The sequence below is a fragment of the Labrus mixtus genome, chromosome 13 (genome assembly GCF_963584025.1).
Source record: "Labrus mixtus chromosome 13, fLabMix1.1, whole genome shotgun sequence".
NCBI classification, from domain to species: Eukaryota; Metazoa; Chordata; class Actinopteri; order Labriformes; family Labridae; genus Labrus; species Labrus mixtus.
The window spans coordinates 24,136,047-24,160,444 of NC_083624.1; the positions used below are offsets into that span (position 1 = coordinate 24,136,047).

Here is a 24,398-nt window from a genome sequence, read left to right on the forward strand (position 1 = left end):
ACAAATTATTGATAGCAGCTCAGTTAAATATTGTCATTTTGCTTGGCACAAATACCAATCACGCTGAGAGTGGCTTAAGTCTTAAAAATTGTAATGTCTAAAAGAGTGAAAGGAGGCTAGACTCAAATTAAGCAGCCACCGAAAAACACTTAATTTAACACACAATTAAAGAAATGATGGAAGACGGAGAACTTTTATTTTCATAAGCTGACCACATCAGTCCACACTATCTACATCCCAACACTATGTGGGTTAATAAATTCATCATGCTGTATTGCTGCCCATCACAATTTCCCACAGCTCTATTTGGCTTCATCATTTTGCTGTTTTGACAGACCAAAATGTGAAATATTCAAGGTAACCTACTATCACGAAAGAAAAGAAGACTCAAAGATTCAGCTGGATAAAAAGACACGTAGAGAGTTTTCCATTAAAAGGACGAATGAGTCATTTGTTACTTTAAGATCTTGCATAATTTTTGGTTTTGTTTTTAGTCAAGTTATAACATCAGCACTAAAATGTTGCAACACCACAATGTAAAAAATAGACTGCCAATTTAATCAAATAAACTGCTGATTATTAGCAGCATCTTAATATTGTAGCTGGTGATAGTATACACAATTTCTTACTGTTGGTGTAACTTAATCAAATATTAATTAGACTATATAATTAAGGCTGAATTCATTTAGGGTAAGAACCCAGAGATGGAGTTCTTTGAATTACCTACACAAACTATCTATGCATCATGAAAATGTTAATGGGCCACAAAAAAATAGTTAAAATCTGAGGATCATTGAAGGATATGGTGTGGTGTGTCAGAATACTGACAAAAACCAAAAGGCTTGAACACACTGCTTTTACATCTCATGGCTTCCGATAAAGCAAAGAATTGATTTTAAAATACTTTTAACTGTCTTCAAGTCCTTGAATGGCTTCGCCCCTTACCAACATGCTCACTCGATACACACCGGACAGATCCCTGAGATCATCAAATAAAGGTCTCCTCACTGTACCAAGAATCCACTGTAAAACAGCCTGCAGTCACTATGGCCCCATTCATCAATATTGTCTTCTTTCAAAAGCAAGCTAAAAACACATTTTTCGCAAGCTTTTAGTTAGGTTTTAATTGTTTTAGAATATTAACTTTGTATCTTTTGTCTTAAAGCTTTGTTTTATATGTAATAGCTTCTTATCTAATATGCTCTTACGTTATATTTTTGTCGTGTATCTTTGCCGGTTATTTTTCTGTCTTAAAAGCAAATTGAGTCTATGCCTATGCCTGTCGTATGAAATGTACGTGCTATATAAATAAACTTGACTTGACTTGACAGGAGGAATGGTTAAAAATCCAATCAAAATGCCAGTAAATAAATAAAGGAGACTTGGGGGAATGTGGTCAGTATGAGTTAAAACACATTTTATTTTTCTCCCTCTAAGCTCCACATGTATTGGCTTGATGACCAGTACTCTATATTGGAAATGTCAGGTGCACCGTATTGTCAAGATTATGCCTACTTGCAGACAATAAAATATTGCCCAAGAGGCTATCAAAATCTGACTCAGTAGTGATGAAGGTATAGAGGTGTGTCCCCATGTGATCCATGATAATTAAAAAGTAGATCAGTATATTTAAAAAGGATAATTTATGTTAGAAATAGTATCAAATGAACAAATTTGACCTAGAATAGATGTTGAAAGTGAGAACTTTAAGAGTTTGTGGGACCGCTTTGTGTGCTGGGACACTGTGAGGATCTGTGTGAATTTGGACACTTTGTAAAATGATTATAGCCTACTGTCTGTTTATCTTTTCATACATAAAAACTGTAATGACAAAAAACTTTAAGTACAAGTAATTCAAAATTGCTCCTCATTAAAATACTGATTAAGTGTTTGGCTGTTTTTTTTATTTCTTCTCAAAATGTATGTCTGCTAGTCAGGTTAGTGTCTATGGTATGAGCATTGAATAGGTATCCAACAGTGAACTAACACATTAAACCTGTAGCTCTCATTCCTGCTGCTTCTCCATTCCGGCAGGTAATTTCCATTGATTGTCCTTTCATAATACCTCAGGGGTAAAGAAGTGCCCCATTAAATAGGTAATCAGAATAAACAAGCCAATAGAGCAGATTCTATTCAGAGACACTGTTTACAGAAGAACACTGCACACATCTACTGCATGGTAACAGCGATGATGTCATATTTTCAGATGTTTAAATTAGGCAACCTAAAGTAAAGCAATATCACAATGTAAAAGTAGAAGTAGAAGTCCATCAAAATTCCTGCTTGAGTAAAAGTACAAAAGTGTAGAACTAATCAGCAAACTTTCTTATAGGCTAGGCTAGTTCAAGAGAATTTTTCACTTCAATTTGCAAGACCTTGTTTATCTGTAAAATGATGTAGCCTATGTTATAAAATTAATAAAACTAATGCATTTTTGTAGTATTTTACTGTTGTAGCCTACCTTGTTGAACGGTATGTTACCTGTTAGTTGGCAGGCCAGGCGTAAAGTTTACGTTACATTTAGGGAAGCGTCAGGGGCGTCATAGTGGGGGGAAAAGTGGGACTGACTACCCAGGGCCCCAGTGGGGAGGGGGGCCCTTCATGGGCCTGAAATAAAAATCTATTTCTTATTTAGCTTTTTTTCTCTAAGTTATAACCGCAATAAGATAACTAAAATTGTCTGAATAAATGAACAAACATTCAGAATTCCTTTCTGGAAAAAATGTGGAGTCTGTCTCAAAGGCCCTCTCCCCCCTTCTGAATGCGTATAATGGTCGAGTCAAGAGTGAGAGATGTGGCAGGCTGCAGATTAAACCAGATTACGCCAAGAATATCATTTTGTTCAATTTGTGTTTTATGCATAAATTCATGAATCCCCTTCATAGATACGATTTCATACGACCCTATTTTATAAAAATATTACATCGCGGTAAAAAAAGGAGTCCATTTTGGAGCGATATTTAGCGTCTTTCCCAGCGAGCTACAGTAACATATTTGATATCAACATATTCTTTGTAAACTGTCAATTCATATGATACCAATGTTGTCGCGCTAGCAGCAAAACTTTGCTCAAAAAACAATATTTTGAACGTCAGGTGAGACAAATGATAATGCAGTGTAAGAAGAATTAAAGTGAAGTCAGAACAAAGAAGAACTATTATAGCCTCATTTTAAAATCATGGTAGAATCTAATTCAGATGTATTGTTTGTTTACAGTTTATCATTAATGCCAGTAGAATTTTTAATTCAATAAGATAACCAATAAGATCACTTTAGACAATAAAAGCCTTTACAACATTAACTATAGCAAGTTAATAAGTAAAATAATGTTGCTGGAAATGTTTCAACTGTCTGAAAGGTGCATATATTACAAAGTTTAAATTATTTTTAAGCTATGAGGAAATATTACAGTGATTATTTATCTTTATTTATCTTCCATTTTCAGGGTGTAAAACAAAGCATAGTTGTTGAAAGTGTTTATGGCTCATTTGTGTGATGGTTATAGAAATTCTCTGGGTTTAGTTTGGGCCGTGGTAGGGGCTCAATGTGAGATCTTTTCACGGGGCCGGAGCTCCTGGGTAGCGTACAACCATAAAAAGTTTGGATTTCAGTCAACCTCTTCCAGCTAAACTTCAACCTTACCTTCAATGTAGTGATGCCTTCTCTTTAAAGCTGACGCATTAAACACTTTTGCCATTCGGGTACTCACGAAATAATGTGAAATACAAACATCTAAAAACGTGTAATGGTTAAGGTTAATACTGTAAATATTAAGGGTTAATAATAATATAGCCTATAGTTAATATCGACGCTCATGTTTGTTGCTATGACTACATCACCAGGCAACCGCCACCGACACGTGGCTGGTTGTTTTGTAACGTCACTTCCTGCGCGGTAGAGACTCCACTTTGTTGAACAAGTAAGTTGTCAACTAGCGTTAGAGGTTTCTCTCTGCTTCGTTCGTACAACTTTGAATAACATTGTACGTATCTAGATATCACTCTTGGTCATGTACTCTCCAGTGAATAGATGCTGCCATATGACTAACACTAACCATAGACTGTAAGGCGCTAACACGGTTTATTTCGCTGCTAACTGTTGCCGCCCTTGCTAGCCAACGTTAGCTTCCACTGCTAGCAGGGAAGCTTACAGTGCACGTACTGTATGCTAACGGAGAAACCTGTACATGCATCACTTGATTGTTGGCAAACTAGATATCTTTGCTAAATCTGAGTGTGAATCATGCGAATTTAATGAGTCAAACGTCGTTGCTTGGCGTTAGGTGCAGCAGAGTTCATCATCATGTCTAATCAACTGACTGCAGATCAGTGGAGAAAGATAGAAGAAAACAGACAGAGGGCATTGGAGAGAAGAGCCCAAAGACTGGGACAGAATATTAGCAGCAACAAGCAGACCTCAGCACTCTCCTCCAGTAGTTCAGTACAGACTCACCCTCCTAAACGAGGCATTGCTTCGGATCCTGCTGCCCTCACACACCACAGAGAAACACCCAGCTTTACCTCTGATCAGAAACAGTTTGTTCCACCCTTAAAAAAAGACTCATATGGCCTCACACATCACAGAGAAACACCCAGTTTTGCCCCTGAACCAAAACGGTTTGTCCCACCCCCCAAAAAGGACTCACAAAGCCTCTATAATCCAAATCATGGCCAAAACCATCAGCAGTTATCTGGCACTGGCAACCAGATCAACCAGAGTGCTCTGTGTAACTCTGCTACTTCGAGACAGGTGAGATTTGTGCTGTAATGTTCAATTTAATTATTAGAGAAAATAATAACTTTTATACTGTTTGCTTAATCCCCTCACTGTCCTTATTTGTAGGTGAAAGTTATTGACCCACTACCCCAGACAACAAGTCAACATGTGAGCAGCACTGTCTTGTCAAGCGGAGGAAGCTTTGGTGCAAAGCCAGCTCACCCCAAACCTAACCTCACCTCAAATACCTCTGGTGGAGCAATTGGCTCATTCTACAAGCAGACTAGTAAACCTGCCCAAAGCCCTGTTACACAGCTACCCTCTAACTCTTCAACTCTTAATGGTGCACCTACTAAGAAGCCTGCCATCTCCGTAAGAGGAAAATGTGTATCTCACACAGAGGGACGCTTCAGAATAGAAGTTGGCTATCATGCCGAACTTATTGCAGTTTTTAAATCCATCTCTTCAAAGAACTATGGTAAGTATCCTGGGAGTGGAGGTCTAATGTTTCAGCTAAGTCTTGATGCTCATATCTTTTGTCTTTTCTTTTTACATCCCCAGTAAAGACGGCTGTACACCTATGAAAAACAGAGAGTGATAAACACATAATAAGCATACGCAAACACAAATGAGCAACTTTTTTACTTATGTAATTATTTCACAAACTGTATACCCCTCAGTCGGAAATAGTCAGAGTAGGTTCTGCATCATCTTGTGACTGATTAGACTTACTTTACTGTATCAACAGTTTCTGCAGTTTTTAAATAAACCCAATCATGTCATGCAGTTGACTTGCAAACAAATAAATAATACAAACTTCATGTATATAGCACTGTATGAACAGTTGTTTACAAAGTGCTTTGACAGACTAAAGCAAAGCAATAAAAATAATTGTCCTGAACCGTCTTCTAATCCAAATCAAGATATAAGTCAAACTAAAGATACGTCAATTCATAACTGCATGGTCATGTGTCACAAAAATGTTTGTTTACATTTTCATATTGTTTGCCATTATTAGAAGTGCATAAAGAAAACAAGTCACTCAGTGATGTCACTCAGAACTACCTGTGACTTATACATACTTTCATAGAGCTACAGCTTTAGAGATTCTGCAGGGCTAAAACAGTGCAGAAACACAAGAACTATTAAAGTCCACACACTTGTAAAAGTACTTCAATGAATTCATTTGTCACTGATTTGAAGAGGTTCCATATAAAAACTAAATTAATACAAAAAGAAAACACTGAAACACTGAAAAGACGACTTAACTATAAAATGTTGCACAAAGCACACATTGGCGCTTAAAAATTGGTCGGGTTGCAGGAAAATAAAGGTTTGGTTCTAAAAATGTTCTTTGGGGACCGGAAGAGCCCCCTTACCTGATGGTTCCTACTATTAATCCATGAATATTCATCTAATGGCATTGACAAACAGATTGTTGCTGAAGACAAAAAAAACATTTTAGGCAACATTTGGGTCCAGTTATGGGGCATTTAAAATATTGTAGAAGTATTTATTGTCTTTTTATGTTAGTGGTGTGAGGGGGGTGGGGGGGTGCTTCTTTTTTGTCCTTTGCCGATCACATCCCTGAAGAAAAGAAAAAGCAATAAAAGACGATAAAATGACTGAACTACTGTGTAACCACTGACAAAAACTTCAGCATTCTTATTTGTTGAAGAAACAGTTGACAAGTCCTAACCAGTATCGTCTTTCTTTAATTCCCAAGTTATTTGATATGTTTGCTCTTATACATGTCTATCTCTGTACAGCCTTTTGGAATACTGAGTATTCTGTTCTGCTTTAGACCCTGCCACAAAGATGTGGAACTTCAGCCTGGAGGACTACCAACAGCTAAGTATGAATGTTAGGGTAATATTCACAAAGCATCCTTTTTTATCTTCAAAGAAGTAGTTTGAATTGATGATGTGACCGAGTATTCTTGTTGGGCTGCTGCTGCATCACCTCTTGTCTTTCCCCCCTTGTCGCAGTGGAGGAAGCAGCTTCGATTCCTTCTGTGTCTTTGAGGCCTCTGGAGGGAATGGAAGCACTGGATGTTGCTGTAGCCACCAGCCGAGCTCGCGACGGTGCAGCACTGGGGGCGCTGCTGAAGCTGTGTAACGGCTGGCAGAAACCTGGAGCTACTCTGCAGGGCCAGTGCATCCTGGTGTCTCGGACAAAGTTTGAGGTTGATATCGGTTATCATGGCGATGTCATTGCGGCGTTCAAGCAGATGCCAACGAAGAGCTATGGTAACAAAGTGTTTTGGAACATTTATGAACGCTTTAATTGGAGTTGTTCAGCTTCTGATGCGGTTTCTTTTGTTCTGTGGCAGATATGAAAACAAGGAAGTGGAGCTTTTCACTTGAAGACTACAAGAGACTCAGTGAGTAACAACATATGCTGTATCTGGCTGTTTTTATCTCTGTGATTCTGTTTGTCTCTGTAACATTTGCCATCTTGTCTGACCATGCGTTGTTCCACACCCAGTGGATCTTCTCAGTGGGATAGCAGCAGTGGAGGTGGAGCCTCTGCCCAGGGCAATAGTCCAGGCGTTTTCTGCCAGCTTTGATGGGACCGAAGCCAGGTCTTTAGCCGTCCCCGAGGCAGACCTCTCCGGCATCGACCCCTCGCTCACCCGCAGCCTCATGCCCTTCCAGAGGGTGGGAGTCAAGTAGGTGCCTTTTGAAAGCCATTAGTGCTCTCTCTGCATGGTGTAGCCAATAACTCAATACCTCGAGACAGCTATTTAAATGTAATGATGACAGCCTTGCGCAAATGAAGAGACTCATCAGAATGATTCAGTATTTATATGCCAATCATCTGTGATTGTACAGCACGTTTTTAGATTGAAACAGTTTTATCAGCGAAACAGTAATTTCTGACATTATTATGTCACATGATTCTTTAGTTTTGCAGTGTCAAAACAAGGCCGCCTCCTCTTGGCTGATGACATGGGCCTGGGAAAGACGGTGCAGGCCATCTGCATAGCCGACTACTACAGGAACGAGTGGCCTTTGCTGGTGGTGGCTCCCTCCTCTGTGCGCTTCACCTGGGCCGAGGTAAAAAGAATCAGCAGTGTTTTTTTTTTTTTCTTAATCAAAGTTTTGTGCCTCGGAGAAAAAAGCTCATTACTTAGAGGAGGCTGGAGTTTATCACTTTGTTTCTGTTTAATGGTGTCATTATCAGGCTGCATTAAGTCAGCGGGCGGCTTCATAAGCATATCCTTCGAGTCTCCTCCTCTGCTTTGCCCCACACAGTATAAAGCTTTCTGCATTCGAGTAAGGTCCCCAAGGACTGGTTACTCTCTGGTCTGTACTTTATCTTCAGTGGGTAAATTGGCAGAATGAATTGACGTCTTTTATTTGTCTAATTGGTTCAACCGATATTTAGAAATGTGAATTGTTGATTTGTGATAGAAATGAATATCATTTATTCTTTGGGGATTTTGAAAGTTTAACATTTTGTATTATCTCCTTTACCTGATTAATAATACTGTAGAAAGGTAAACTGGACATATGTTGGAAACTGTTTTTCCAGCTAATTTACGACTTGAGACTTTGTAGACACACATCTAAAACAATCCGGCCATTTGCTCGGCATTATTGAAATGAAATGTCCCAGTTATTTTTTTTCTTTCAGAGTGCATCTTGGCTCTTGCTTATTTCTGAGTGTCTCTCATTTTCTGTAGCATCTATACTCTACTTTTCTGGCAGCAGTGCATTTTCTGAAGATCCTCACTTTGCCTTCTGTCTATTGACAAGACAACACAGGCTGTTCTCGAAATAGATTGCTCCGATCAAACAGTCCACCAATCAGAAGTCAGAAAACACAGAGGAGAGTTTAGTTATAGAGTGTCTTCCAGTTGAAAGGATACTTAGTCAGTCTAGCTCAGATATTATCTGCACTGTTAGCGCTCTGCATTTAGACTGATCTGCTGTTAAAAAAAGACATCACTTTGTGACTTTAAGCCAGGTTGACAGGAGAATGTAGAGCAAGTAAGTAAATTGTCAGAAACATTTGGGCCACCGTTTTCTGAACGAGGGTCAGCTCTTTTATAATAACAGTTAGGCTGAATTGCTGATGATTAGCAACATGTAAACCAGCGACCAGTCACAGACGTCTTCTTGAAGTTTTTTCTCTGAAATTCCCGAGTTCTGACATACTCCTGGTGTTAGGAAAAAGTACACCCTGAAATTAAAATTCTGGTGAGTGTTGATTCTGCATGTCTTACATGACTAAGTGTCTCTGCCTGAAGGCCTTCAGACGCTGGCTTCCCTCCCTGAGTGCTGACAGCATCAACGTGGTGGTGAAGGCCAAAGATAATCTGCGGTCTGGTACGGTCAACATCATCAGCTACGACCTCCTGAGCAGGATGGACAAGCAGCTGCCAGGAAACCCCTTCAGCGTTCTCATCATGGTCAGCTGTGTGGTTAAACTGTTCAGAATATAGCAATGACTGTTCTTGATTCCAGTATCCATTACTATAAAACTTAAACTCTAGGTTATTAATAAACCTGTGAATTTGTCATTCTATGCAGGACGAGTCTCACTTTCTGAAGAACATGAAGACTGCTCGTTGTAGGGCAGCCTTACCTCTCCTGAAGGTACTCCGTCTTCTTCTATTTAACATTTGATTCGGTTTAATAACCCTGTAAAGTACAAAAAAGGCTCTCAGCAGGATATCACAGAAATATCCAAAGTGAAAGATCAAGAGCACATTTAAAGAAACGGTTTATCTAAGTATTCAGGTATAAGCTTGCACATAAAACATGGAGCAATTTTCCTTTCCACTAGGTCACCTATCAGACATTTAAGTTTCTGTTCCAGGTTTTGCACGTAACATTGTCCCAAATGTTCATTAAAACTTTTAAAATATATATTATATATATATATATTTAAAATACATTTAAAAAATGTATTCTTATTTTTAGATCTACACCAAGAATAGTCCTCAAACAGACCATGAGCCAGTTTCATCAGTCTATTAGATTGACAAACTACACAAGCAACATTATTTAATTTGAGCTTTCACACATGTTTAGTCTTTTCTCAAGTTCTATTTAGATCCCAGTAATTAAACCTCATTCTCAACATCACTGTATTACAGAGACTGCATTGATGTATCTGTATAGTACAGGAATGTTTGCTGGTGACATGGATCCACTAACCAGCTAAAGCCGCATAGCGCAGGACTTGGCTCATGGTTAGGTTTAATACCTTGATCCTTAACAGTGCTCTGATCAGTTGTTTTTCCATCTTCAGGCAGCAAAGAGAGTGATTCTTCTGTCCGGGACCCCCGCCATGTCCAGACCCTGTGAGCTCTACGCCCAGATCCTGGCTGTCAGGCCTACACTCTTCCCCCGCTTCCATGATTTTGGGATGCGCTACTGCAATGCCAAACAGGTAGTTTAAGTCTTTCCAAGATTGACGTTTAATACTGTTGAGCTATTGGCTGAAGGTCAGGGAGACACCAGAGGATTTAAAGTGGGTTGATTAGCAAATATGTATTACTGATGACATTCATAGTGTAAAGGAAGTATACATACCGGTAAGTGAGCAGTCTAAGGAATTAAACCAGTTGTGTTTTAGGCATCAACACATTCCTTTACTGTGATTACTTAGATTGTTATTTTATATATTTCGGGGGGGGGGGGCCTCTCCATTTATTTCATCCCATTTTCTGTGACTCTCCTTCTTGCCAATTAATCATCTTAATTAATTTCTTTGGTTTTGAATAGGGAACACTCTGCATGATTTAAAGACCAATTACGACCGTAATTTGGTCTTGATGACTAATATCCAGCTAAGAATGTGGAGATTATGAGCTGCCCTGTAAAAATGGGGTCTATCACCATAGAAGTCCATCCGCTAAAAAAAGGCCTTCACATACTGATGTTCTCCAGCTGGAGCTTTTCCAGTTCATGTGTGAAATCAGAGTTTTTCATTCTTTAAGTTTAGTCTCATTTCAAAGTTTAAGATGTTGGCTGATCTGTTCATTTTACCTCATGTCTTACATCTCCTCATTCCTCCCTCCATCAAGTCAGTTGTTTTGTAATTGTCTCTTCTGTATATCTCCTCCCCCCCTCTAGATGACTTGGGGCTGGGATTACTCGGGCTCCTCTAACCTTGGAGAGCTGAAGCTGTTATTGGAGGAGTGTCTGATGCTGCGTCGCCTCAAGTCTGAAGTCCTCTCTCAGCTTCCCTCTAAACAACGCAAGGTGGTCACAGTGACTATAGATGGTGTCAGCACCCGCACCAAAGCTGCTCTGTCTGCTGCCGCCAAGCAGTTAGCCAACGGAAACAGCAATGTAAGTTCTTTGTGAATTTGAAAAAGTAACAAAATCACACACAACAAAGGATTTGAACACTTCAAGGATATCAGTCTCGACAGATATTATCATTTTAGGGATTGATGCACAATTGAAACAGAAAAATTAAATTGAAAGATATAAACAACAAAGTTGCACAACTTTTTTTTACCCAGGTGGCAGTGATTACAATTACCCTACCCTAAGATTTCAGAGCATGTTAGACAGATAAATTAAAGTTTATATTTTTTAATTTCAATGTTGGCTGAAAAGGCGTATTTATTTTGATAAACTGGAAACAAGAATGTGTTAAGTTACTCCCAAACAACAGAGTTTAAAAAATAAATGATAGCTTTTCATAGTTTTTATTAATAATTAAACACTTCTTCTTCCGATCCGTCCCTCAAATTACGCATTCTCTTATTTCCTAAAGATAAAATACAACAGTATACAGTAACAGTCTTTTTTGAATGGATTGTCTGTGATTTAAAAAAGTATTTTAGTTCAATAAGCATAATGAAACCTTTGTTTAACCCGTGGACTTCAGATGATCGGCTGTTGGTTTGCTTTTAAGCCAACCCAGAGGACTCCAGTGAACCTTATTCTACTAGTTTTCATATCCTCAGATGGTAGTGACCTGCTGAGCTTGATTGTTCATAATCACACTGCTCCTCCGAGTAGTGGCAGTCGCATCCAATCATCAAAAAGAATCTCTTGTCAGTTCTTATCTTGCACTGTTTCTTATCTCCTTTCTCAGAAAAGGGAAGAGAAGGAGGCCCTGCTCATCTTTTATAACCACACAGCTGAAGCCAAGCTACAAGCGATTATGTAAGTACAGACCCTCTAATGGTGGGGATCAGTACGTCAAATCAGATTAAATATGATGAGCACTGAGATTAAAATGCAAAATGAATCGGAGTCTTTTGTCAGAGCGTTGTGATTGCACTGGATTTGTGATAACTGGAAGCGTTGTGATAAATACTCATGTAAACTGAATATTTGACTCTTCCCTTTGAGAGATGTATTCTTTCTGTCACTACCAGGGAGTACATCACAGATATGATGGAGTGTGGGAGGGAGAAGTTTCTAGTGTTTGCCCATCATAAGTTAGTCCTGGATCATATCACCAGTGAACTGGGAAAAAAGGTGAGTCCATTAGCACACTGCGCAGAAGCCTGAGAGGAACTGAAATCTAATGTTGGCTTAAAAGAGTCCATTTGACTTTTTAAACTAGACTGGCTCTTGCGTGGGAGTTGAAGTCAACTCATAGGTCAAGTTTCATCGCTATCTAGGGAATAAGTGTGGGCAGTGCTGAGCACATTTCCACTTAGAACTATTATGACTTATCGTTTTTGTGGTTTTACAAGGAAGGGTTGTTAATTCAGTTAATTTGTTTTGGCCCACGACTAAAAAGCCACTCTGAGTGTGAAGAGTTTGTGTTAAAGGATCATTTGGAGTTTGTGTTTAAAAAAATGCTCACTATTAACAAGGTTTTCAAATGACTTCTTCAGAATGCCGCTTACATACGTATAGACGGGACCACTCCATCGGCTGAACGGCAGCAGCTCTGTGAGAAGTTCCAGGTCTCGACCAATAGCTGCATAGCTGTCCTGTCCATCACTGCAGCTAACATGGGTCTGACTCTGCACGCTGCTGACCTCGTGGTCTTTGCTGAGCTTTTTTGGAACCCTGGGGTAAGCCAGAGAAAGTCTTCACTACAAATTACTGCATACTCCGTGTGAGTACTTTTTTTTTTTAAAGGAACATCTTCACTAGTGCTTTGGCCTTTAATTTTGTTTCAATCCAATCTTTGTCTTTTATCCTCTGTCAGCTCACTTTTGGTTTTGTGGCTACTGTTATCACTTTATTAGATACTCCTTTGTCCAACCATGTAGACAGCTGTTCAGGAAAAACAGACTGAAACCTGTTTAGACTACATGCTGACACCAAATAGTTGCCAGTGAAAAAAGTGAAACATGTAGCTTCTTAATAAACAAAACTTTATCTCAAAAGTCAAAAAGAAACTTGAAATACAAATGAGGAAAAAATATCTCATGTGTTAACAATAACAGCTTTACAACCCACTACTGCAATGTATTTTCTTTCTCTCCTCATCAACACTGCACATCTGCCCTTTGTGATATATGAGAGAGAATGATTTAAAAAGTATATTCCTGCTGGAGGGCAGAGGAGACGACAAAAACGGATAAAAGCTATTCTTGTTCATGTGCATAAAATGTATCAGATTTTATTTTACTTTTGGCAGCCTTTTTTCTTTAAGGAGTTATTCAGGGATAGTTTCTTCATTTGACGACGGATCCTTAAAGCAAACATTCCACATTTACATGGAAAAAAGCATCCGCCCAAACACATCAGAGGTGGCTTTTTACTCAACACTTCCACCCTCATGCCAACCCTGGTGTTAGCAGTGACAAAGATGTGACAAATATCACACTACAGTCTAAATAGGCTACTTTAATTTACAAGAAAAGGTCAGAAATAATTCTGAGAACAGCTTACTTCTCTGTGAAAGCCCCATTAAGAGCTCTGTACTTAACCTGTTCTCTTTCACATTAACCACAGCTTAAGCTCCAACAGTCATTTTATTAGTGCTTTCACTTTAACTCCTGGCTGCCAAATTATACATTTAAATGATAGATTATAATTATATTGATTTGTTTCTAAAGCAGCAGTCGACCTCCAGGGGTCACCACAGCTGAATACAGACAGAACACATTTGATGATTTCATGAAAAATGTAATTGCTCATTTTGTTGTAATGCTTTCTTCTCATTGCAGGTTCTCATTCAGGCAGAGGATAGGGTGCATCGTATTGGACAAACCAGCAATGTGAACATTCACTACCTGGTTGCCAAGGGAACTGCTGATGATCACCTGTGGTATGTGTCAGTCGGTGGGCTGAATTAACAAATTCTGATGTTACCACACTGTTTGTAGCATTTGTCTTTTAACAACGAACCAAAGCTGACTCTGTGAGGTCAAGTTCATGTTGTTTTTCCTGAAAGACATAATGTGACAAGTCGTGTATTTAATTGCTTCTGCTCCATTATAATACATTCACTATGTATTGATCCAGGCCAATGATCCAGGCCAAAATGAATGTCTTGGAGCAGGTAGGCCTATCTGAGTCCAACCTCTCTGACAAGGCAGTCAACGCAAGCTTCCACTCTAAGGTAAGAAGTCAATTATTTAAAACCATTTCATGTTTTTCAATAACATTTACACATTAACATAAATAAATGCAGCATCATTAGTGAGCCTGTAGATGAAGTGATTATTTGTTGTTGTTCAGGATCCTAAGCAGAGGAGTATCATGGAAATGTTCCAGAGCTCTTTCACTGCGGATGACGATATGGACGAGGCCATCTTACTGGAGGCCGCAAACGACTGGGAGGACTCCCCACCTGAAGACAGCTGTGGTCAACAACAAGACATGTTCGGACAAGACCCCAGCAAAAGGAGCATCAAAGACTATTTCAGCAGATGACTTTTAATGGCTGACAATCAACAAGCCCCATACCAGATTTTGTTGAGCTTATCATGACTGAACGTATGTGAACATAACTTTTTTTTAATACTTTAATAAACCTATATTTTTTTGCGACTGAGAGAAAATCAATAAATGTTTGATTCTTACGTTTTTCTTTAGAATCTCTCTGAAAATGTATCCTGGCTGGTTACTTATGCAGTGGGGTGTTTATCTTTGATTATCTTGGGTACTGTTGCTGATTTAGGGGGAAAAACAGTTTTAATTTCATAGTTAAATGTGTAAGGCCTAGTCTCAATAATTCCACTAGCAAGCATAAAGCAATAAAGCTAATGTTGGTTTAATAGGTCTTTGTTCTGATGATGCTAATTAAGCTGAGGTAAGTTGTCCACAATTGTAAAACTAACCTGCTGTTATTAAGCTCAAAGGAAAAGAATGTGTCTAATCACTCATATTCATATTGTCACAGCGTGGTAGTTAGACCTAGAAATGGCAATTCATTTGCAGGCAATCCCATGATTGACTGAATAGAGTGTACATACGTACGTATGTAGACATTGTTGTCTAGTTACAGAAAAAAAAGCTTTTATAAACCCTGAAATAATTGTTTTGTCGTGACTACAATCCTGGTCAGGGTCGTGTATTTTACAGCTGCTAAGAGGAGCTAAGGCAGCATGTAGAGTGATAATCATGTCAGCAGAATATATAAAAAAAAAACCACTCAACCCCTTCTGAAGGAATATGATGGCAGATTGTAATGTCCCTCCACCTACACATTATACAATGCATGTAAACAGACAACACATCTTCCTTGTTATTTCATGATTCATAGCTTGACAGATTTGCATTTTTTTCACAATATATTACAGAATAAACCTTCACTGCAAGAGAAATGACTAAATGTGGGACTTGATTTAGTTTGAGAGCTCTGGATCGTCACCTCCTCCGGTCTGTGGGCTGCCAGGATTTGAACTATGTGTGTCACCTGAAAATCAATGGATGAAACAACAAACCATATATTAATTCCCTATACAGTGATATCTTGAAACAAATTAAATTGTAAAGTTTCTCTGTATAAATCAATGCACCAGGCTCCCCTCCCCGGGAATGAATAAAGTTAACTATCCAGCAACTTTCAGTTATTTTAGCTCAAACTGCATGCCAGCAACCCTCTAAAACTTGAGGTCAGGTTATACATAACTGTAGTGTTAGCAATGTTACTGGGCTGTACTGAGTTTTTAAGATTTGCTGTCCATTTATAGGTCAGTTTGACTTTTCTTAAAAATGTAAAGTAACTTCTCTGTATCTACTAAGTCACTTCACACACCCCCGTTTGGGAAACAGCAGTTTAAATTAATCAACCACAGGGCCAAAAAGGCCCACCATTCCACTTAAACCTATTATTATCTCCACAAATTGGAATGAAAGTGAATGTGTTGCCTATTTGAATGCATATTGCCCTCAACATCCATAACGCAGCAAATCAAGACTCAGTTTCCTGACAAAGAGAGCAAAAGCAGTTTATATCCCCATGATAGCCGACGTTAGTGTGTTACGAAGATTAATGGTGTTGTTTTTCAGAATCAGAAGAGAGAACTCCTCTCGCTCGTGGAAGCTTTCTGAATCCGGTCATTATAAAGAGACATATCTGTTTGCTAGCTTGTCTTATTTCCCAGGACAAAAAGCAGTGATTGCTGTGCAGCAATTCAGGAGATGGATTCTCTGAAAGGTACAGCACATGCACACACAGAAGGCCTGATTGAACCCTGTGTCTCCTCCCCAAATCAAATTCTAACCTCGACAAGACTAAAGGCAGGTTTGTTTGCAGTCATAGGACATTAAAAAAATGACATTTTAAATATAACCAGTTTAAATATTAATGGCGGTTTGAGGCAGGTTACCAAATCTATTGATTCAAAAAGTAGACCGGGTTAACTTTGCATTCCAAGATAATTTATCCTGAACTGTCATGTGATTAACAGCATATCCAAAAGTAGAGTTTACAACCTGAACAGCTTTTTATTTAGGCGCTGTTAATGGGAAAATGTACCAATGAGAATATTGGCTGCACACTGGTTGTGTTTTCCTTGAAAGTTCTTTAGCATGGGACAGGCCTTTGCTGGACCGTTAAATCATTTATCATATAGAAAAGTAGACTTTGCAGGGTTAATCCTCTGAATTCTGACAGCTGTTGATGTTGAAACCTTTCATTCATACTTATTCCATACCTTTAGGTTGTTGGCTACAAGATGTTCATTTAGGTGATCTTGACATTTCTGAGTTTTCATCATCAGAATTGTCTCGATCTTTTGCTGAAAGAAATTGATACATACTTTAAGCATTTGTTATTTCAGCCATAGACATCACACTAAATGCTGAATAAAGTTATTCCTGTGACACCAGTTGGTGTGACAGATGGAATCACTGTCTCACACACATCATATTATTACCTAAAAGGGTGGTGTCAGTCTCTACACCACTGATGAGCTCTGTGTCTGAGCTGATGTCACCAAAGACAAGTCGTATCTCCTCTTCTGCTTGCGTCTCACTGGAGGATCCATGGACTGAGTTGCGAAGGATGTCCGAGGCAAAGCGGGCCCTCAGAGAGTTTGGGGATGTAGCCTTAGCTTGGTCAGGGTCTGTAGGACCCATCATGACCCTAAAATCTTCCACTGCATTTTCCTTAGCCAGAACAAGCATCAAGCAAGGTCCGCTGAAGAAAATAATGACAATAACACAGAGGGTCACTTTCTGTTCAAAAGAGCAACCTTCGATTGAATTCTCTCAGTAAGCATTCATACTTTACTTTCAGGTTAACAGATTTGTAGGCTTCTTAGTTAAAATGAGTGAACCTGGTTAAAATATATAAAGTTTTTTAGATGTCTAGGTAATTGTAACACTGGTTCCATTGGCATTTAATAAAGTATTTCCGCAGCTTAATATGACCCTGTTTATATTGAAACTATGTTTTTCAAATCTTTTGAAACATTTGAAATGTCATTTTATTTATTTCTTTACAAGTAGTCCAGTACCATGTGACATTGCTGAGTGGTGCAGGGATAGGTGTAACAGTGCATATTATACGCACACTTATTTATGTAAATACTGTAAATACCCTAATTGACCAAACTTGTCACATAACTGCATTTTACTTATCATGTTACTTCAGCATCTTTTGCACTATTCACCACTGAACTGTTTCATATTTAGTCATGTAAATATTAGTCTTTTCTTTTTATGTTTATTGTTGATATTTAATGTTGTACCTGAACATATGAGAGCACAGTTCACTGAAGTTAAATTCCTTGTCTGTGTCAGCATACCTGGCCAATAAATCTGATTCTGATATTACCTACCAGTGTGAGGTACAGTGCTTACTTCACACTGTTACACTGTGATAGGTGTAACAGTGCATACCTTTCTTACATTGTAAGAAAAAGTGTTACTTTAACTTTACAAACACATGGAGCCTCTTTCACACTGATTGGAGTATAGAAACACTATTAAGGCTAAACCTGAGCTGATATTAAAGGAGAGTGACAGTAAAGGTAGTTTCTCAGGCTGCAGCATTTTTTTGTCCGAGCAGTTGTGTAACAACTGAGTGAAGGGACTAATCAGAGCGGAAGATAACTCCAAAATCTATGTATGTGTGGTGGGACAATGAAAGAAATTGAGATGGACTACTCGCCACTTGCCTGAGGCTGCCTTGATTCTAAGCTACTGAGATTACAGTTAAAAGTGCTGTTAAACTTGCAGCAGCACTGAGAATGAGGGCAGGTCTGCTAGGGACATTTTGCCCTTCTCCTCTGGCTGTGTTCAGGGATAGACTAACCTACACATGTATTCAACCAATTGACTGAAGAAAGGCTTCTCTCTGTGCTCTTTGTAAAACTCCTCAGCTGTCTCCCTTGACAGCACCGTCTCCTTCAGCTGCGTAACAGAGAAACCAATGCCATAGATCTCCTCCAGAATCTTCTCTGTTGGAGAGAAAATGATGAATGAAGAAGATATACTCCTCTCTTCAGATCTTTGTAATAAACAGTGGTTAACATTGTCTTTGTTTCTTTAAATGGCAAGAAAGAACCTTTGTGTTCCTCCATGGCATCAGGTTTGATCATTGCCAGCGTTTGCTGTTTAGGGAAGAAGAAGTTGATCTCTCTTTCTGCGTCTTCAAGGTTTGCACTGCCATGGAGGGGGTTGATAGGCTCGCTCTCCAAAGCGAACATGGCCCTCAGACTGAGAGGAGACATATACAGTATGAAGTCAGAATTACAGGCATGGTTAGACTGTGGGCTACCATCTTAACTCCACAGCTAATGTCTGTTTATTTACAGGAATTCTCAGTAGATGAAGCTGTACAATTGTATTTTTTGACTTTTTGCAGGACAAGAGATTGCCTTTCAAGAGACTTAAGTCATTTTGGTGCCTTGTGTCTGAAATTCCTCAAATAATTCCTTAATTTTAAAACGCAGTGCAGAACTGTAAGCTTTCCTCTCTTTAATCACACATTTGTGTATAATATGTATCTGCAGAGCCTGAACAGGTAAAAAAAAATGGCCAAAAGAGAAAGAAGTATTTTCAATGAGTAGTCAACAGTGAAAAGTCCTTTCATCTCATTTATTTGTATACATGAAAGAACCACACATCACTCACCATTCAGGTCTCTCCTCTCTGGCTTGATTGATGTCAGAAGGGCCAAGGATGTTCCTCCAGTCTTCAATGGCCCCCGTTCTGGCAAGAGCCAAAGCTAGCACGGGCCCACTGTTCAAAAACACATTTTAATGCACCTCTGCAGTCACAAACTACTCTTTAGATTTATTCTACTTTAAGTAGTGTAAGTCACCTGGTCATGCTTTTGAGCAGTGCAGGGAAGTGTTCCTCCTCGACATGTTGGAAGTAAAACTGTTTGACCTGCTCCTCTGTTAACTTCAACTCTCTTTTCAAAACCACGGTGAACCCTGACTCGTGGATTTTGGCCAGGATCTTTTCTGCACAACAATAGATGAAAGACATACACTCACACACCAATTTCTTAGGTGTGCAATTCTCATTTCAGTCTGATGCAACAATCCTGGTTTAAAACCCACCTTCATGAAGTTGATAATGTTCAGTTTTTGGGAACACTTTTTTTTAAAAGGGCCTAATTTAATGTAAGATCATTTTGATTTACTGAGTTAGTTGTGATATTTTAGTTTGAGAGTGCAAACTGAAGCTGCACCTGATTTATTCAACACTTTGCTCAGAGAATTTAAGAAGCAGTCCCACGATATCAATAAAAAAACAACTAAGTGTTTGTATCTGTGCTAGCACACCAGTGTACTTGTGTATTTGGCACGGACCCCACCTCTGTTCTCTCTGGCAACGTCAGGCCGGATAAGAGCCAGTGTCCTCTCCACACGCTCTTCCTCCCCATCCTGCCCCGTCACTGACGCTGTCCTAAAGTTGGGGAAGAGGAAGGCGAGCTCCCTGCCGGCCTGGTCAATGTCCTCACTACCGTGCACTGCGTTGAACAGTGCCTGTGTGCCGTATTGTGCCCGCAAGCTGCAGGAAGCCAGGGGGGGAGAAAGGAGAGGAGAGCAGATGGTTGCTCGGCTGGTGCTTAACCAGAGAGAAGCATAATGTTTGGGTGTGTCTGACAGAGCGGGCGAGAATGTGCTGTTCAATCGCTTTTTTGCAGACTTAAGCCTGACATTTTTTCACACAATCAACAGTGCATGAATAATGTCTCTGCTGTAAACAAATGTTCTGCTTCACAAAGGCACAGAAACAATCATTTTTTAAACAACAAATCTAACTGTATCTTACGTTTTCAATGCCATGTTTGATTTTTTTTTCTTAACTCTTGTGTGAATTTAGAATATGTTTTCCAATAACTAACCTTTCTGGCTTCTCTCTCCTGGCTTCCTCGTTATCTGCAGGGCCAATGAACTCACGCCATGCTGTTACAACATTGGCTGAGTCCTCAACCTGAGATAGTACCAGGATATGGGACGGACCACTGGACATAAACTGCACCAAGTCCTGGAAGTAAACCTACAAAACCACCATCACATACACACAGGTACACACAGAGACAAGAGCATAAACATAGGTTAATGTAAGAAATTAATTAATGCAGATAACTGAATTAATACTAAAAGTCAGACAATATGTCTTTTTAAAATCATTATTGCTTCACTTGGCCAAATTTTCGCACGTTTTGTTTTTCAGAATCTCCAATGATTTAGTCTCATCACAAACAGCGTGATAAGCAAAAACACAAAAGCTGCTTGCAAAGCAGATCTATTTTGAGCCCTGTGCAGAAATGCAGATGGAAGCGTGATGTATTGTAAACTAATTGAAATGATTTTTGCCCTGGTCTTGACTCTCCTCCCATCAGGGTGTTCACAGAAAATGTGTAATGGCCTAGACGAACCACCTGGGCATACACCTTATCATTGAGCTGTGTGATTTTAATAACAACGAGATACAGACATGAGTGTGCCTGTATGTGCATAGTTGCTCTTATTCTTCTCCTTTGTCACCATACCTCTGCTGCTTTGTGCTGGTAAAAGTCTCGAGCTTCAACCTCGGTCAGTGTGCGCTCTTCATGGGCCAGGATCTCAAATCCAGCGTCCTGAATCTAACCAGGGGAGTAGTGTCAGATAGTTCACTAATGTCAGCAGGAAGGCTTTAGACAATCTTGAGCAGTTTACCTTCATAATGATCTCATTTGCCTTGCCATGAGCAACAGCATCTGGTTTGATGATTGCAACTGTGTAGGATTTACTGGCAGGAACTACAGGAGAAAAGGGCAGCCCAAAGATTGGTAAGGGGTAGTAATTCAGAAAAAAATGTCCTACAGTATTATGACAACACTGGTATAGAAATAATCACAGTTACAACAGTACCAGTATTTACGTTAATGCCAATAAAGAATATTAAGAACTAATGATAATGTTGCCTTCACATCACCGATTATGCTTTCATCATTTTCTGACTGTTTAAGTGTCTCCTCCTCTTCTTCAGCCTTCTCATCATCCACCAGACCATTATCTTTAACCTGAAAGACACAAAAAATACAAACACTGTTACACTATATGTTAGCTTTATGTTAGTATAAAACCTGTGTGTGTGTGTGTGTGTGTGTGTGTGTGTGTGTGTGTGTGTGTGTGTGTGTGTGTGTGTGTGTGTGTGTGTGTGTGTGTGTGTGTTGGGAAAATAGTTCATGATTATTGTCTGACTAATGGATTCATTTTGGCTTGCCGAAAAAGAAAAGCTCATGTGCAAATAATAAAATGAATGATGGTAGAATATTTTTAAGGCTCCATCAGTTTCATGGTAATGTGCATGCTGATTCACTTTCACATTGTCATGGCTAACTGTGACATTTGATTGGAATGCAGTCATTGTTAATGCAATTATTTAAAACAGTGTTATCTCTAATGTGACCGGACAAAAGTTGTGCTGTTGAAAAAGCACTATTGTTTCAGCACATTAAAATAACTGTTAATGGATAACAACATTGTATAAGTGTGTAGGTGAGTGTTTGTATCTTAAAAGCTCACCGCTCTGCGTTCACCACCTTGCTCCAGGACCAACTTCTCCTTGCTCAATTCCTCTACTATCATCCTCTGAAGGAGAGGAGCATTTGCCCCTCGCAGCACTGCCACAAGCTCTCCACCCTGTCCATTAAAAAAAAGAGCCTTTTTCTTTCCCTTTAAGTCAAATTCATCCTAACAAGCAGCGACAAAGATGTTGACTTAAGCAGGCCCATGTGAGCAAGCACATAACAATGCAAAAAAATGAACACAAAGAAAACAAAGAAAAAATATATTCTGCTTCCTATTAATAGATTATTAAAAATTAGAATGAATAAGGGGCAGAATTTTGCATTGTTGTCGTGAACATCATGACCATCGACAGCCCTTTTTCCAACATCATTAGTGCATCATTAAGGCAGACTAAAGTGATATATTAGACAAAATAAAAAACAGATAAAACTAGAAATAATTACAGAATGAAAATAGCAGACAAAGGATCATTAAGGTAAACTGATAGTGAACACACAAATTACTGCACACACGCACGCACGCACGCACACACACACACACACACACACACACACACACACACACACACACACACGCACACACACTCTCACACGCACACACACAGCTGCACTCACCCCATAGAAGAGGAAGGTGGGCTCACATTTCCCACGATACCTCTCCAGTGCATCAATGCTGTCTGCCTCTGCCTACAGCACACACACAAACACACATATATTCAGTTTTGAGGCTCCTCTGTCCCACTTTTTGTTTTACTTTGAATTATTTACAGTCAACAATCATTTTATCGCTTACTGTGGCAAAATGTAGAAGATCATCACCCAGCTCGTTCTTTATTTTTCTTAGTAGGCTAACTACAACTCGACAGGGTCCACACCACTGTTGGTACACATCCACAACTAGGAGGAGATATAGTGTGTGCGTGTGTGTGTGTGTGTGTGTGTGTGTGTGAGAGAGAGAGAGAGAGAGAGAGAGAAAGAAAGAGAGAGAGAGAGAGAGAGAAATATGTTACAATAATAAATCCTGCATGCAGTTATCCTATTAAACACAGGGTGGCAGCAGCATTCAATAAATAACAACTCAATGACTGAATTCACACAGACTGTTAAACTGTGCAGCTCATAGAAAGATGTTTAGTAATAATAAATATAAATGTAGTCTACTCGTTAAACGGGACACAATAGCCGTCATTATAATTCTGAAATAGGACTACCTACCTGTTAAACCTTTGGTGGCAAGCATCTCTTCCCACAGCTCCTGGTTTGTGACAGACGCCTGAGCATGGTAAAGAGAGTTAGCTGAACATTTAAACTGAAATCAAAGGTTCATATAAGAAGCTAAAAACAAGACTCTTTTCAATATATTAACGTAACAGTAGCCGTGCTGTGATTCCCACCTGCAGACTTGCTTCTTTCTTCTTCGCTGCCATTTGATTGTTGCGTCAAATGAAAATATAGACTATAATTAAGAAAGTTGGCGAGATAATAAGTGCCAGAAAAATAAGTTAAATATGCGACTTGAAATGCTAACATGCCAAGCTATCAAACTTCTGAGGTGATTGTAGCGTGTGTTTGGCCCTTTGGTTGCTAAGCAACGAAGCCTTCCGACTTCCGGAAATATTGGAGTACTACTCGGGAGTAGGTTTAAAGCAGGTTTCTTTTACACGTTACATTTTATTTTGGACTACTTATCCACTAGAGTACACATCGAGCACGAGATGTTAAGTATTATATACATTTATTTAACTGTAACTTCCTATAATAATAATTTTTAGGTAAGAAGAAATGTTACTGATTAACATAATGACCACTTCACACTTTTGCTAATTTTTCTGCGATCAAACAAAATGTAATCTACAAGTCTTGTTGTTGATGAGTTTGAACTAAAATCACCAAATCTTGTTCTTATTTCTTGGCTATATGAGAAATCTGAGCATGTTTAAGTGATAGCCTAGTAAATGTAAAATAGGCTGTATTAATTTAAAAAACCTTATTATTTATCAAGAGCTCAAAACTATTAACTCTATCTGAGTTTGCTTGGATCACTTCGACTGACAGGGCCAGACAACATGAGAAGACAACCCACAACTGTGGGTGTTTTCAAAAATGTTTTTTCATGGAAATACACCGACTCACCTTTCTGTAACTGCTGCTCACTTTAAACTAGTTATATGAGCATCAACCAAAAATACAACAGACATTTTTTTCTACTTTAGCAGGAAAATTCATAAAATCCCATGACTCATTGTTAGTGGCTGAATGAGAGAAAACATTTCAGTTCAGCAAATTGAATGATCTGAGAGCTTCTTTTCACCACT

At 39.1% G+C, this 24,398-nt stretch overlaps 2 protein-coding genes across 2 annotated transcripts; one reads left to right on the forward strand and one right to left on the reverse strand.

Moving 5' to 3' along the window:
• Positions 1-3,874: 3,874 nt before the first annotated feature.
• smarcal1 (SWI/SNF related, matrix associated, actin dependent regulator of chromatin, subfamily a-like 1) lies at positions 3,875-15,663 on the forward strand. The gene is made up of 17 exons (XM_061054293.1): positions 3,875-4,749; positions 4,843-5,194; positions 6,521-6,571; positions 6,705-6,965; positions 7,049-7,099; positions 7,204-7,387; positions 7,625-7,775; positions 8,972-9,133; positions 9,255-9,320; positions 9,979-10,119; positions 10,806-11,024; positions 11,782-11,852; positions 12,068-12,170; positions 12,536-12,718; positions 13,823-13,923; positions 14,121-14,217; positions 14,337-15,663. Exons 1-17 carry the CDS (start codon positions 4,303-4,305, stop codon positions 14,529-14,531), a joined length of 2,835 nt encoding a protein of 944 aa, XP_060910276.1. The 5' UTR covers positions 3,875-4,302; the 3' UTR covers positions 14,532-15,663.
• Positions 15,379-23,651, reverse strand: nme9 (NME/NM23 family member 9). The gene is made up of 16 exons (XM_061054294.1): positions 23,478-23,651; positions 23,299-23,356; positions 22,877-22,980; positions 22,699-22,770; positions 22,079-22,195; positions 21,486-21,573; positions 21,227-21,309; positions 21,061-21,153; positions 20,410-20,564; positions 19,876-20,072; positions 19,375-19,519; positions 19,185-19,292; positions 18,616-18,767; positions 18,364-18,508; positions 16,982-17,244; positions 15,379-15,516 (listed from the first exon to the last, which is right to left on the reverse strand). The coding sequence occupies exons 1-16, from the start codon at positions 23,508-23,510 to the stop codon at positions 15,446-15,448; spliced, it is 1,884 nt and encodes a 627-aa protein (XP_060910277.1). The 5' UTR covers positions 23,511-23,651; the 3' UTR covers positions 15,379-15,445.
• Between the last annotated feature and the right edge of the window lie 747 nt (positions 23,652-24,398).